Source organism: Oryza brachyantha, chromosome 3 (genome assembly GCF_000231095.2).
Source record: "Oryza brachyantha chromosome 3, ObraRS2, whole genome shotgun sequence".
Lineage (NCBI taxonomy): Eukaryota > Viridiplantae > Streptophyta > Magnoliopsida > Poales > Poaceae > Oryza > Oryza brachyantha.
In genome coordinates this window covers 502,723-518,641 of record NC_023165.2, presented here as the reverse complement: position 1 = coordinate 518,641, position 15,919 = coordinate 502,723, and the positions used below count along the sequence as shown (strand labels likewise).

The following is a 15,919-nucleotide window of genomic DNA, read 5'->3' as shown; positions in this document are numbered from 1 at the left end:
TTTATTTCTAAGGATGATTTCATTCCAACATCATAAACAATTTACCCGTATAATTTTTTGAACGAAATCTTGAGCATTCCGTTCCTTGGGTGGTTGGTTCCACGTGCCAGGTCGACGTGGTCTTCTAGAAAATTTCTATGCCTCGTTTGAAATGGAAAATATTTTGTAAAAAATCAACTGTTGCTGGCTGCTGCTCTCTCGTTTGGGAGGTCGGCTGCTGCTCTCCCCAAAAAATTTGACCGGCTTTGGCAGGAAGGAAACCGCCTCGACGCCGTCCAAGTGAAGCGACCAACCCACCACCTGCTCGATCGATCGCCGGCGAGGCAGATGGCCACGACGCTGACGCCGACGCAGCGGTACGCGGCGGGGGCGCTGCTGGCGCTCGCGCTCCGCCAGGCCCAGATCCACCAGTCCGTGCTCCTCGGCGCCCACGAGGACGACGCCGAGGAAGGGCGCGCCAGCAGCAGCAGCAGCAGCAGCTCCTCCTCCGGCAGCGCCGACGCCGACCTCTGGACGCACGACTCCCACGGCCTCCTCCGCCCCGTCTTCAGGTCCGCGCCCGCCCCCGTTTTTTCTCCCCGCTCGCAAAATTCGACACGAACGCCTCCGCTTTACTTGGCGATCGGGGTTCCCCCCTCTGTTAGGTTCCTGGAGATCGATCCCAAGGCGTGGTCGGGGCTGGAGGAGACGGCGGCGTCGTCCGAGGCCAAGCACCACATCGGCGCGGTACGGCACTGCTCTTTCTGCCCCTCGATACTGTAATTGGCCGTGACTCGTGAGTTTTGGTCAGATCATTTGGGGTTTAGGTGTTTGATTATATGTTTACAGAGCTGTTCAACTTCAGTTCCCGCGTGTGCTTAGCAGTGAAATTGTGTTTCATAGCACCTCATATCACTCCCATTTTGTAGTTTCTGAGGATAATATTTGAAGAGGATGGCGAAAGCTCTTCAGACAGATCCCTTCAAGAGCTTGCCTTGGCAAAAGGAGTTGATGTGATGGTAATGAGTTTGGGCAATGATAGGGAAGTGGATGACACAATTAAACAGGGGGATCAGGATGCTTTGCCTTGCAGCTCTGGAACAGATAAATCCCCAGGGGAGAGCTCTCATGATGACTTGTTAGGAATCAATGAATTGTCCTTAGATGATATTCCTGCTAACAATCACCGCAAGATGGCATTGCTATATGCTCTTCTCTCGGCCTGTGTGGCTGATAAACCTGTATCACAAGAGGAAGAGGACAGAAAATCATCCCGCTTCAGGAAGGGTTATGATGCTCGGCATCGTGTCGCTCTTCGACTGCTATCAACATGGCTTGATGTTAAGTGGATCAAAATGGTTTGTACAGACTTTTTTTTTCAATTCAGCAGAGTAATAACCAAACAATATCCTAGGGCAATTAAAGAAAATTTTTTTTCACACTTTTCATGTTTTGTCAAATTTGCCACCAACCTTTCTTTTACTGTAGGAAGCAATTGAGGTTATGGTTGCATGCTCTGCCATGGCAGCAGCAAAAGAACAGGAACAATCACAAGAAAGAGCATCACCCAAGAGTAAATGGGAAAAATGGAAACGTGGAGGAATAATTGGTGCAGCTGCGTTGACTGGAGGAGCATTGTTGGCTATAACTGGGGGTATGAACTATTGGATGCTAAATGTCAATATTAGTTTCTGTTGCTCGTAGTACTCCAAATGGTTGATGTTCTCTTCCAACTTGACAGGTCTAGCTGCTCCAGCAATTGCTGCAGGGTTTGGTGCTCTTGCTCCAACGCTGGGCACTCTTGTCCCTGTTATAGGAGCTAGTGGATTTGCTGCTATGGCTACCGCTGCAGGATCTGTTGCTGGCTCTGTGGCAGTTGCTGCATCGTTTGGAGGTGTGTCTACATGTTCTTCTAGAAGTGAAAACCCTTTGAATGATGATGTTTTGAGCATTTATTTCTTCATGCTACATTGCTATCAGCTGTAGTCTCCCTTTCCTTTTGTCACGAGGGCTGTGAAATTGTTTAGTAAACTTACCCAAGAATATGCACACCTCACTCTTAAGGGTGCATTCTACAATTAGATAGTAGTTTGATGAATTACCAGAAGAACGATAAAACTCAATTATACAATGTATGACCCAAAATGGAGAGTATGGATTATAGATTAGTGAGGATAGTTATGTGGTATGGAAATGTTCTATTTAGTCATGCTTGTCCTTTGAAATTTTGAAATGTTATTTTCACTTAGCTGCTGGAGCTGGCTTGACGGGGAGCAAAATGGCCAGAAGAATTGGGAGCGTGAAAGAATTTGAGTTCAAACCTATTGGTGAAAATCACAACCAGGGTGTGAGTTCCTTTTTGCTTTCTGATGTCACAGGAAATTCCATGCTACTAGATTTTTATTCACCCTTTTAGTAGTCAAGCTGATCTGGTCTGGTTAAACGTTGTCCACCCTTTCAGCGCCTTGCAGTTGGCATCTTAATTTCTGGATTTACTTTTGATGAGGATGACTTTTGTCGACCTTGGGAAGGATGGAAGGATAACCTAGAGAGGTATAGAATGATTTTTACATGTTGAATAGCATTCTTAAAAACACAGCTTTAGAGTTGAATAATGCCTGGCAGGTACATCCTTCAATGGGAGTCTAAGCATATAATTGCAGTGAGTACAGCAATACAGGATTGGCTGACATCAAGTAATATTTGTAATTATGCCCATTTACACCATCAGCAAAAACTTATAATTTACACTGTTGTTTATGATTCAGGACTTGCCATGGAATTGATGAAGCAAGGTGCAATGAGAACAGTATTAAGTGGCCTTCTTGCAGCTTTCGCATGGCCAGCCACACTACTTGCGGCTACAGACTTTATTGATAGTAAATGGTCTGTTGCTATTGACAGGTGGCTATAAAGTCCCATTTCTCTTATGTTACTTATGCTCACTGACTTTTTACAGTATTGGCTTTCTTCTGTTGATCCACACAGAAATTTGTATATTCAAACCTATGAAAATTGTGACATGATAACACTTTAGAATAACCTTTTAATGTATATTTATCACAGCATATGCGCATTGCAGTTAAACATATCCTAGCAGTTTGTTAGCTAATCAACTGTATCTTCTCAGATCAGATAAGGCAGGAAAAATGCTCGCTGAAGTGCTTCTCAAGGGATTGCAAGGAAATAGGTAATTGCATACGCATTTGTTTCATTTAGCGATGTGGTCGCCCAGAAATATGCCCCCCTAATGCTAAAATTTTCCAGGCCTGTGACTCTCATTGGATTTTCACTTGGTGCACGTGTTATATTTAAGTGTTTACAGGAATTAGCTTTATCGAGTGATAATGGTACCTGTCCTGTAGCCATCTCTATCTATTCATCTATAGAGTTTTCTTTATTGGTGGCAAATTCTCACCTGCAATCATCTCCACCACTTGTTTGCAACCAGAGGGACTTGTTGAGAGGGTTGTTCTCCTTGGTGCTCCAGTTTCGGTGAAAGGTGAGCGGTGGGAGGCTGCGAGGAAGGTAATGACTATGAAAGCCTTTCTTTTCTTTAGTAGGAATGGTTCAGTATGCAATTACAAGAGACAGTGAACATGTTCATTTATCCCAGCATATTCTGCTCAGCACTTGGTTAGCTCACTTGTCCTCATTGCAGATGGTCGCAGGAAGATTTGTGAATGTATACTCCAGAGATGACTGGATTCTTGGTGTTACTTTCCGTGCAAGGTAAACAGATTTTACAATTTCGAAGCTTTGATTAAGAACGGATGATCATTGCATATCACCATTCCATTTGTGAGTTATGACAAGTAATCCTCTCGTACAGTCTGCTTTCCCAAGGGTTGGCCGGCATCCAGAACATTGATGTTCCTGGTGTTGAAAATGTAAGCACGTCGGTGCCATTCTTGTCATCTTTGTTTTCCTACTCGAGTTTCGTCCATCTTTCACACGGCTATTTTGCGCAATTTTTACAGATCGATGTTACTGAGCTTGTTGATGGCCATTCGTCTTACCTATCGGCAGCACAACAAATACTGGAGCATCTTGAACTAAATACCTACTATCCTGTTTTTATTCCCCTGAGTGCAGCCAGCGAAGAAACGGATATAATAGTAACATAGTACTCCCTCTATGTTTTTCACGACGGTGTTAATTTTTATGTTTGTGTTTGATCATTCGTAATATGGCGTACTTTTTCGTGGACGATAAAAAAGGTCTACAAAAAACATGGAGGGGGTATAAGATTGTGACTTGCAGGACCGAAGAAAACTGTATATAGAGAACAAAAATGTAACAGCTGAGATTGTAAACCAGTCAGCCTGAGGCCAATGTGCCGTGGCGCTGGTTGGTGAGGCTCTGCCATTTCGTGAATCGCTTGGATATCTTAAACATCGAGCAAAATATGCTTATGGTTATATACCCAACAGTATCTAGGTATTACACATGCGAGAAAGAAGAATAAGGATTAACGCGACAAGCCTACAACTTATGTTAGAGCCCGAATCAGCCTGGAAATCTGGAATATTATACCAGAAATAGGCCCAAAGAGAGCGCCATATATTTAGTTAGAGATACATTTATTACAGATGTGACATATTGCCGCACAACTGTCTATAGCCACAAAATGGACGTGGATACACCAGTACAACACAAACTAATGACGATAACCGATCAACTATTCCACAAGTCTCTAAATACAAATTCCGTGATATGCTGCCTAACTTGTACATCTGACCTTCGGAAAGCCCATCCTCTTACCGAATTTCGGTCTATAGTATATCAGTATGTCAATACTCACACACATGTTAAGTATCATATATATATAACAATTAAAAATGCTAAAATAATTGTCCTAACCAGATAATACCGAGCGATTCTGTCAACACAAGAAAAATCGGAAACTAAACCGATTAGATATCTCTATTTTTCCAATACATCTGGCAGACCATGCCCTGAAGAAACAGATGAGGGGAAAACAATAGGATACAACTGCAGTTCAATTGAACAAAACAGAATTAAATAGGTCATGTTCCCCCCAAAAGTGGAATCTACTTGGGCAATACATTCAGTCATTATCCTATGCTAGAGCTAGACATATACGTAGTACTCCTTAGTCCTTGCTACAGATGAATGGAACCAAGCAAAAGGTCGTGTAGGCTCTATGTTGACTACCACTGTAATTAGGCTATACAAAAAAGTCAAAAGATGTGGGCAAAGAATTGCAAACCCTCTTTTGTCTATTGCAGATATCAGGGATGCAGGTAGTTACAAGATGCACCCTTCCTGCAGTAGCCACTCTCATGAAATTTACATATCCCCCTCTGTGTTTGTCCCCTTGGGGTTGATCTCGATGACCCACCAGAGCCAAATCCATCGGACCTACTCCTAGAGTAGTTTGAGCTAAGAAGCCAAGATTCGCTTATTTGTGAGTACCTGTCACGATGATGACTCCGCTGGCTGCCCCGATTAGCATTACCAGCAGATGGATTCCAGTTCTTCGTGTTTCCTAATGCCTCCCCTGAAGTAGCCACATTCAAGTCAGTTGCACATCCCGGCTTTCTTGATGCTTCTCCAGAGCCTTTACTCAATGGTACTGCTGTTTCATGGCTGAGGGATAAGTTAGTATTATGGTTAGTGTTCCGTGATGTATCCACATTTGGGCCACCATTCGCTGATGGCTGAGAACATACTAATCCTGTGCTCCTGTCTATCATTGATACCGATGTGTCATTTGCTTCTGGATTCATCTGATGTAGTGAGAACTCAATGTCAAATAGAATGTCATACATAAAGCAAATATCAAAGGCTAACAAGATGTTGGAATACCATTACCTGCTCAACCAATCCCCAAACTGTGCATGCACCTGAGTTTGGTAGCTCCACCTTCTCCCCTGGCGTGGTATTTCTTGGAATGATTTCATTATTTACTTGGGTGACAGTTACCTCATCAATAAAATGAGCAGTTGTACCTGCAGGAGAGGGAAATTGTTGCCGCTCAAAATTAGCAGGTGTATGCTAAACAGCACAAACTGTTAGGATTAATGGATTCATGCTAAACATCAGCAGACTAACCAGATGAATATTGGACAGCCGGTGTTTGTGTGGATAATTGCCACATTTCACAGATTGGATCATCATCCTGGACTCCCCATAAAGAAGAACCAACAGAATCACCTTGATAATAGCCAGATTCACCCCAAGGGGATAATGCAATGGGGCTAGAGCACGTGGATAAAGCAATGGGGCTAGAACATTGTGGTTCTTCCTTAGATAGAAAACCTTCTAATGCTGCAGCACCATCCAAGTAGAAAGTTCCACAACTTTGCTCCATCAAAGATTCCAAGAGATTTTCAGACATGTCTACGGACTCAACTCCAGAGGCAGGATTAACCACCATGTCCTCTCTTATAACAGTTGATTCAACATACAGTTCTTCTTTAACATAGAGTTCCTTTACGTTTGAGTCTCCACCTTCTATATGTGTCGTTTCTATATCAGATACTGATTTCAAAGCACCATCCCCAGCTCGAGGAGATTTTGGAAAAATAAAAGGAAGTGAAGAGTCTTCACCAGAAGCTATCTTTTCAGGTGCTAATGATATTGACTGAGAGAGGTTTATAGTAAGCTCTTTACTCTCAGATATCAGATTTGGACTATGATACCCGTGTTCAATATCTTGGTTATCAAGAGAAGATCCAGAGGGAATCTTAGACTGTCGAGACACCTCTTTACTCTCACATATCGGTGTTGGGCAAGGATATTCATGTCCAACATCTTGGTCATCATGAGAAGGTCCAGGAACCTTGGACTGCAGAGATAGTCCTTTACTCTCGGGTATCGGAGTTGGACTAGGATATTCACATTTAATACCTTGGTTATCAGGAGAAGATTCTGGGAGAATCTTACACTGCGGAGATAGCTCTTTACTCTCGGGTATTGGAGGTGGATTAGGGTGTTCATGTTCAATATCTTGGTTATCAGGAGAAGATTCAGGGAGAATCTTAGACTGTGGAGATTGCTCTTTACTCTCAGGTATTGGAGGTGGACTTGGGTGTTCACGTTCAATATCATGGTTATCAGAAGATTCAGGAATAATCTTTAACTGTGGAGGTACCTCTTTACTCTCAGATATTGGTTGTGGACTAGGATATTGACGTTCAACTTCTTGGTTATCAGGAGAAGATTCACGGTTAGTCCTTGACTGTGGGGATAGCTCTTTACATTCAGACATTGGAGGTGGACTAGGATATTCACGTTCAATATCTTGGTTATCAGGAGAAGATTCCGGGAGAATCTTAGAATTTGGAGACTGATTAACTGATGCATTTGATATATCAGCTTCAAGTGGTTTTTGTTGATTCATGGTCTCCTCCATCTTACATGTATCAGAAGCAGACACAGAAGGAGCTGACTGTGGACTGCAGATTGGTGCTCTTTCTGAGTGGCTCAGCATACCAGAGGGTGAACTCGAACCTCTGTCTTCAACAGGAGTTGCTGGAGCGAAACTTTTAGCCTTTGCAGAAGCAATTGAAGAATTAAGTTCATCATGAGCACATAAATTGGTTGTTGAACTCAAGCAAGAGCCTTCATGTTGACTGGAAGCAGTCCTGGACTCAGATGGACTCCAGGCAAAAACAGGGCTGGGGGTATCTTTCATGATCCGTTGACTAGGAAGTTTCTGTGAAAAATCCTGCCTGGAATTCATATCCTTTCCAGAACCTGCTTGTAAACTAATTTTAGTATCATGTTGAACCTGTGAACACAAAGCATAATGATTGTGATGAGATTCCACGTTACTGTGTGCACTAGAACTTGTCTGCGGCATGGCTGGACTCCACATTTCACCACTGTTGTGTTGATTGTTCCATTCACCAGAGCGTCCTCCCTGTACTTCATCATGGTGCAAATCTGATTGTCGGCGTGGACTTCCAGAAGATGGAGGAAAGCTTGAATGCTTGATCTGATATATTGGTTGACTATTTGAATCCTTCGTGTCCTTCAGTGGAACTGAGTCCATTGTTAGTGATAACCTGTCATCTAAAGAGTTTACGCTTTCCCTTTCTGGGCCTGAATGCTTAGTACACTGAATAGTTGTTTCAGAAGAATTCAGCATACTATAACCAACAGGAGAAGGAGCTTTGTTTAGATCCACAAGTTGAGTGCTTCTGTTTTGTCCAGTGTCTGCTAATGTGGATTTACTACTTGTAGTCAGAGCTGCAGGTTGACCAAAATCCTTTGGCTGTTTAGAGAGCACTTCAGTCAACAGCAATGATCTCTCTTCACTCTCAAATGTAAGCCATACTCTCATATCACGTGGGAAGTAACTTGTCCATTTGGATAGCTGCAAAAGAGTAAACGGGCCCTGAACATTTCCAGAAGGATCCTTATAGTGCCAGACTTTTTCTGGTTCTATGTCACCTGATACCGTTACTCCAGAATATGGAAGTGGTGTAGTTCCACACATGGTACTCTTTGCATTAGTGACAGATTTTGGTATATCCATACCAACTGATGAACGGGGATTCTCAGAGTTTCTTGCTACTACTGGTTTACGAACTGTATTTTGCTTAGACTGGTTTTTGAGATGACGGGTAGCATCACAATTCTTTTGTACAGTGTTCGGATATTTCACTTTAACAGGTGAACCAAATGGATCTGATCTTGCCCAATTTACATTCCATTCAGCTGCAAATAACGAATAAGCAATGTTATTAAACATTAATTTGTTTTTACCTAAAAAATTAAATGTTTATTGCTAAAAACTACAACAACTAAAAAGTGGTACAAGAAGTTCCTATAAAACAGATGCCAGATGACTAGCTGCATCATAATATGAAAAATTGTAGAGCATTAACATTTCAAGGATATAAGTACCAGTTTTCTTGCTGCCAAATTCTTCAGCAGATTCATAATCAGGATCCATATGCGAATCAACATGCACATCAAGAACTTCATTAATTTTGCGTGCTCTTTCCTCCGGAGTGTTGAGAAGCTGAAGCTTTTCCACACATTCTCTGAGTGTGCGATACAGTTAAGGTAAAAAAAAAAGAGGCAAACTCAAGCTGTTTTTGGTTGTCTTGTGGAATTGGATTTAACATATATCCTATGGCTCAAATAACATCCCTAGCATGGCAAGAAAAAGAGATCCCTCTGCCGATTCCATAATAAACAGCAAAACCATAATATAAAAGGCTAGCATCCCAAAATTTTTCATTAACCGATTATGAATTATCTGTGCATGTTAAATGCATCCTTCAACGTTATTTTTCTAAAAACAATCTGTAAATATAATGTTTGGACTCATCGAAAAGAAACACGGTCTCAGAAGACATATCAGATCATCAAGCCAGTAAAAAAAGGTTCAACGGAAAGTAATGAATGCAAAAGTAGCATGATAATATAGTCAATAGGATATTCCTTTCTGCGCCCAGTTTCGCTTGCACGGTCACGAAGATGGCACAGCTTCTGCTTTTCATTTTCTAACCACTGTAAGAATTTAAATAGTATCAGATAAATCAGAGATCTTTGAAGAAAACAAAAACTATTAGTAAAACTAGAGACACAAGTTTCCTTTCAAAGGATTATGCTCACATCGTTCACTCTTACAAGCTGGAAGATATTTGCTTTCGCTTGGATATCACCCTGAATTAATAAGACAGAAGATAACAAGGATCAAACCAATACATATCTTGTTAAAATAAAAATCTATCAGATCACTGGGTGTTTAATCTCATGTAGCAGTACCACTTTCAGTCGGCTAATTAGATCATACTTCATGCTCTGCCTTAGGCGCTTGCATTCCTCCTACACAAATAAATGCAAGCAATCCATTGAGCCAGAAAAAGGAGGTGGCAAGGAAATCAAATGACAGCTCAGTTAGATGCACATTTAGAATGCACCAAATCAGATATTATACTCGGTGGACCGAAAGAGAATATTAGGTACATAAGAAACAAGCAGGTGCATATAAGTATATAACACATATCCTTTTTTTTTCAAAAGAGAGGAAAAGTCTCATATGCCCAATCATCTTAGCATTTGTGAGTTTAATCCATCCCATAATAGCTGCTAATAAATAAATCAATGTGTGCCATCATCAACATATTTTGTTATTCAAAAAGGGTTTACTTAATTATTTTCACAGCAGACAAAACAAAATTGTAAAACAGGAAATGAAATTGCATGTTCCAAAATATACACAAAAAAATGCCATATGAAATTATTTGAGAGAAGAGAACCAAATAAAAGATTTGACCTCTGTAAAATCCTGATTTGATACTGTATCCATTGTGATAATCTCCTTTTTGTTTAAGTTTAGGATCTCAAGTGCAAGATTTGTTGTTTTCTTCCCAATGCTGTATTTTTCTGGGACCTTTTGTGTGCCTGCACAAAAACTTATGTTCAGTTGAATGAAAATTGTATATGTAGGAGCTTACGTTAATTATCTTACCAACAACTTTCACCAGTCGATACATATCTTGCTTCTGGCCAAGACCCGAAATTCTTATCCTTACAAAAGCACCAGATATTTTGTCCGAGAATGTGGGATCATCAATAAGATCCTCCATCAAACTACGGCGCAGGTAAATTAAGCTAATATTATGCATATCAATCGCTGCATAATCCTCAGGATTAGCCTGTGATTCTCTTTCCATCTTTCTATGCATCCTCCGTCTCCTATCAGGAGAAAACTTTGCAGCCATGTCACTATATCCACTGGCATGATCTATTTGAGCTGAACTAGGATTGGTAATCCCTTGACTATCATCATTTACTGCAGAAGGCTCACTCACAAGAAAGTGCATCTCCAAAAGCTTCAACATCTCAAAATGAGCAACACGTGTTTTCCTGAATAAACGGTGAAGTCTTGAATCACAAATAATTTGACTCTTTCTTTGAGGGTCCCGGAGGTTATTCTGTTTTATATAGTCAAGCAAAAGAGCCTGTACGTCAAACTGGGAAATAAAAGATAGATCACCATTTCTCATGTGCCCTACAAACTCCAGTAGCTCTGGCGAAGCCCATTTGGTGTCAACTGGCAAGGATGCCTCTTGAATTGGTACTTTGCTGGGCAGGGTTTCAGAATCTCTAGTAACACTTTCGAACTTTTTTGTGGCAATGCTACAATCAGAATTTGTTTTTTGGCGTTTTTGACCCTTTTTTCTTGAAGAATTCCATTTTCGCTTTCCAGATGAGCAGTCAGAACCAGCATCGTCATCATTATTAGCATCATACAGGTCATCAGATGACTCATCTTTTTCTTTCCTAGTGTAAGTAGTAGGTGCATTCCATCGAGATTTGGCGCTAGTTAGTTCTTCCAATGTTAACGAAAGCTTCCCTTTCAGATCCAACCAATAAAGCTTGAACAGGTATTCCCAGCTATTTTGATCATCAAAATCAACAACAATCTGCGATAAACACAAGACATGACAAAGCAAGAATTTTTAGAATTTGAAGTGCAAAGCTGCAAACTGTGGAAAGGCTGAAATACAAGAACATGAAATGAAGGAAACAGACAGCAGAACTTGCACAAAGATGCAGCTTGAATGGGACCTTAAAAATCACTTCTTTATTGTGCAAGGCGCATATCTATGCTCCAATTGGGATTGCAGTAGTGTGCTAGGCTGTTGTTATTTTGTGTGTGTATTTATTTCCACTTTTTCATTTTTGTTGGGGCTTGGGGGGGGGGGGGGGGTGGTTGTAATTATAAGGGAGAATAAGGGAGATCACAAAATACTCATGCAACGTACAATTTCTTCCAGAGAAGGAATGACCAATCACAGATGTTTTATAAGAAAAGACAAGAATTCTTTGTGGCTGGTAATAGACATACCTTTCCATCACCTTCATCTTTGGATTCTATCAAAAGTATAGTTGTATAACAGGTATCGCAGAAGCCCTTCGTCCCCCTGACGCTGAAAAATTTGCCTTGCTTGATGCATACCTTGCAAAGGGAGTATGTGCACGTATAGCACATGTAGTGCACTGCCTTTTCACAGCTGCTGCATATGTGCCAACCTGGAGCAAAATGCCAGGAGTGTAATTTTAGTAGGTTTATGTCAATTGCTGAGACTTTAATTTTTCTTATGCAAAATTGCAGATAGCACCAAAACTTTATGTGGAAGTCATAACCATTTACCAGAACCATCATGGACAAATTTTTGGAAACAATAAGATGAACTTTTTCCCCTTTTACTCAAATTTCGATTTACGTGAAACATCGGCCCATGATTTCTTGCATAAGGAAGAAAGTCGTTCATTCAATCTTGAAAAATTAGTGGTTCTAGCATCTGATGAGAGGATAGCAGCACCAGTGTACCATGAAAAGCTAGCTATAGCAGTTGTGAAGGCACGCATCCAATGACTAGTCGATTATAGCACTGATATTGGGTGTTGAATCATCTGCTCAATGCTAAACAACAAATACACGTGAAAGTTGTCTATTATTATCCACCTCCATATCTCTAGTTAGTGTCTTAAGGCTATTATTGGTTACCACCCAATGATCATGTTAGCACATTTATTTATGCTCCGATTACTTAGCTGTGAGCAGCCGGAGAGCAAAACAATGACATGTAGTGTCATATCTACACAGGGGAGAAACAGCACACAGGATGAGCTCAACTCAATTACCGCAATTCCACTTGCTGCGAGATTGGAAGAATGCCTCATCACGCTTGATGCAGGCCGGATGATAGACCTTAGGGCATCCCCTACATGGAGGAAAACACAGGGCTCGCCTCAGTTGATTTTTCAAAGGTATCCATCCACAAGGGGAAAAAAGGAAAAAAGAGTCACAACGCTACGGCAACGCCGCGAGGTCGCCGCACCAACCCACCCACCTCCGATCGCACACGACGAGGTTGCCCCCATCGAAGCAGATGAAGCAGACGACCTCCTCCTCGTCGACTCTCTTCCTCGCCGGCTTCACCGGGACCGCCGCCGCCGCCGCCCCGTCCCTCTTCTTCGGCGGCCTCCCCCTCCTCCTCTTGACCCCGACCGTCGCCCCCGCCTCGGCCGGCGCCTGGTGCGCCTGGGCAGGCTCCCCGATGATCGATCCGAGGAACTGCGAGTCATCCATCCCCACCCCAGGCTGCGGCGGCGGCGGCGGGAGGCGCAGCTCGGGAGGCCAGTCCGCCTCGCCCGGCGAGAGCATCTCGGCCGCGGGACCCGCTCCCTCCATGGATCGGCGGCGTGCTCAGCGGCCTCGCCCCGTCCGGTCGACGTCCCGGTCGTCGCGGCGGTCCAATCCGGCGGTCGCCACCACCTCCTCCTCCCCCTCCCCCCTTCCTATGGGCTGCGTCAAGCGTGTGAGAGAAGACAGAAGAGAGAGAGCGACGGGGAGGTGGAGACCGCAAGAGAGAGAGAGAGAGAGAGAGAGAGAGAGAGAGAACGAGTGGGATCGAATATGTGAATAATTCCCGCTTTTTCGAGGGGGCTTTGCGGAAAAAGCCGAGACGACGGTGGTGCTGGTGCGCGCGCGTGCAGGTCGCACACGCAACAACACACAACACGCCGATTAGGCGAGGTGACAACACGCACGAGGTTTTACTGGGCTTGGCGTGTTTTTTTAGCGGTTTGGCCCCTGCAACTTTGCGGTTGGACGGCGTTTGTTAGGTGCGCTTCATAAAGACGCACGCACGCACGCCCGCCCGCCCGCCTCGTCCGTCTTGGCTTCCGCAAATCGCCGCCGGCCCGGGGCCGCAAGTCCACACTGTTCCGGCATGGTAGTACTACTACTAGTGTGGTGCGGCTTTTGACCCGCCTGCCCGCCCTCCCACCCGCGGCTTCGGCTTCGCATTCAACAGCAGCCTCTGCTCAGCTCACGGGATGGGGTGATGCTGATGCCCATGTTGGGTTGGATGTTGGATTTTCACGTGTGGCAGGCACCCACAGCCGCTGTCCCCCCCTTCAGTTCCTTCTTCGCTTTCGGTTTAAGAGCCGGTATATCCCGGCTAGAGATATATTTTAAAAAGATAATAGAGAAGAGAGAAGGAGAGTAAGTTAAATTTGTAGCCAGCCATAACACGAACTTCAATACACAATGTGTGTATGACATGTGAGATATGATGGTATATGTTATGTGTGTATGATATGTGGGAATGATGGTACATGTTTTATAGATAACTATTATATGAGTTAGCTATTATATTGGCTATTAATAAATTAGAGCTAGTAGTTGGTTGTACTATTAAACTTGCTCTAACGTGAGTGGTCGTAGACTGGAAGTTCGAAGTAGCTAACACTTACTCTACACCCCTATTGTTTGGTCGGTCAGCTAGCGGCGGTAACATATTAATACTATCTCCGTCTCATAATAACTTTATTTTTCGTTTTTTCGTGTTCAATATTTGACTATTCGTCTTATTTGAAAAATTTATAAAAAACTTAAAAAAATACTCATGCATAAAGTACTATTCATGTTTTATCATCTAGTAAGAATAAAAATATTAATTGTAAAACAATTTCAAATAAGACGAGCAGTCAAAACATTGTATCAAATAACTTAAAAAATGGTCTTATTTCGACAGAGGTATTATATGATTAATTAATTATTATATATATAAACTTAAAAGTTGATTAATATATTTTCTAAATCAAATTTTCTATATAACATTTTCATAAAAAAATTGCTGTTTAGCAGCCCGAAAGCGTGGGTCTGAAAAACATGGAATCTAGATTAGTTAACTAGGAGAGATAATAGGGCCTACTTAGGATATGTTCTTTGCTCTTGGACAACGAAATAGCTATAAAAAATCTAAAAAGTGAATTGATATAACTTTTGAAATTTACTTTAATATATATTTTTAAAAACACACTTTTTAATGTTTAAAAAGTATGTGCGGGAAGATCGAGAAAACCTGGTTTAGTTAACTAGTTAAAAAAACACTGTCTTAGTATTACTATATACTATTAGTCTAGCCCTTTATACACGTTTACTTAAGTATAAGATTCTCAATTATTACATCTGTAACTTGTTATTTAAATTTCTTTCTGTCCTCTCATCCCAACTAATACTAATTTAATAAAAGATATACTAGTCAATTCTTTATACCCTAATATTTCTTTCTAAACAGAGAAATGTCCCTTATATATTTGAACACTGGTTACATGATGAGTAATACATGTAGGCTTATTAATGATGTAAATTATGAAAAATTATTATAAAATTAAAAATCTATTTTAGAGAGGTGAGATTATAAAGAATACTGTTTCGTTTTGTATGTTTCGTTTAGTAGTTCCGAACCATGCGAATAAGATCCGAGGGAAAATACGAGAATAATCAACGTTAAAGAACGTACCAATGGTATAAGTAGGTAGATTATTTTTTTTTTCTTTTGCGACGTCATATCGATGGGAGGCTTCATGCTACGGCGGAGAAATAGAATGCAACGGAGGCTCTCCCTCGGTGGATGGATGGAAGTGAAAATCACTAGTAGTAGCTCGTGATGCCTCCACGACAACGCTGACGTCGTTCTCCAAAAGACGGTGACATCGCGACGTAATACGGTACGTAGCATGTATTGCGAGTATGAGTATGACGGCCAAAGGGAGAAGAGAAGAGAACGACGAGAGAGAGGTACGTACGATGCGGCTCCGCGGGCCACGTAAGACGCGACGCGCGCGGCAGCATGTTGAGCACGACACGAACCCACATGTTCCGTCCCCACGACGCAACCGGAGACATGGCTTGTTCCCCTTTTTTTTTTCTTTCTTTCCGTTCCTTTCTGCTTTCTCCCGCGACGTCGTGACGTCCTTTTATTACTGCTTTGCTGCTGACGACGAAGGAAGCGCAAGTGGCGGGCTGGCGGCCAGCAAGCAAGCTAACGTCCCAGAAGGGCGAAAGCGTAGCAGGAGTACGGCCCCGCTTGGAAGCAATTATCAGTTGAGTTGATTATTTCTTCGTTTATGATGAGTCTTAAGGTTAAACTCT

General features: G+C 42.2%; 2 protein-coding genes across 2 annotated transcripts; one reads left to right on the top strand and one right to left on the bottom strand.

The window, feature by feature from the left end:
- The first annotated feature begins 206 nt into the window (after nucleotides 1–206).
- LOC102711685 (transmembrane and coiled-coil domain-containing protein 4-like) lies at nucleotides 207–4,614 on the top strand. Its single transcript, XM_015835250.2, has 15 exons — nucleotides 207–551; nucleotides 645–726; nucleotides 909–1,337; nucleotides 1,468–1,633; nucleotides 1,721–1,873; nucleotides 2,229–2,326; nucleotides 2,441–2,532; nucleotides 2,605–2,675; nucleotides 2,748–2,883; nucleotides 3,110–3,169; nucleotides 3,247–3,329; nucleotides 3,431–3,507; nucleotides 3,641–3,711; nucleotides 3,812–3,869; nucleotides 3,960–4,614. Exons 1-15 carry the CDS (start codon nucleotides 328–330, stop codon nucleotides 4,104–4,106), a joined length of 1,947 nt encoding a protein of 648 aa, XP_015690736.1. The 5' UTR covers nucleotides 207–327; the 3' UTR covers nucleotides 4,107–4,614.
- A 268-nt stretch (nucleotides 4,615–4,882) lies between these two features.
- LOC102711416 lies at nucleotides 4,883–13,308 on the bottom strand. The gene is made up of 12 exons (XM_006650906.3): nucleotides 12,828–13,308; nucleotides 12,619–12,698; nucleotides 11,819–12,003; nucleotides 10,436–11,393; nucleotides 10,241–10,368; nucleotides 9,730–9,789; nucleotides 9,577–9,627; nucleotides 9,401–9,471; nucleotides 8,860–9,005; nucleotides 6,058–8,670; nucleotides 5,818–5,954; nucleotides 4,883–5,732 (listed from the first exon to the last, which is right to left on the bottom strand). The coding sequence occupies exons 1-12, from the start codon at nucleotides 13,166–13,168 to the stop codon at nucleotides 5,235–5,237; spliced, it is 5,268 nt and encodes a 1,755-aa protein (XP_006650969.3). The 5' UTR covers nucleotides 13,169–13,308; the 3' UTR covers nucleotides 4,883–5,234.
- Nucleotides 13,309–15,919: the final 2,611 nt, after the last annotated feature.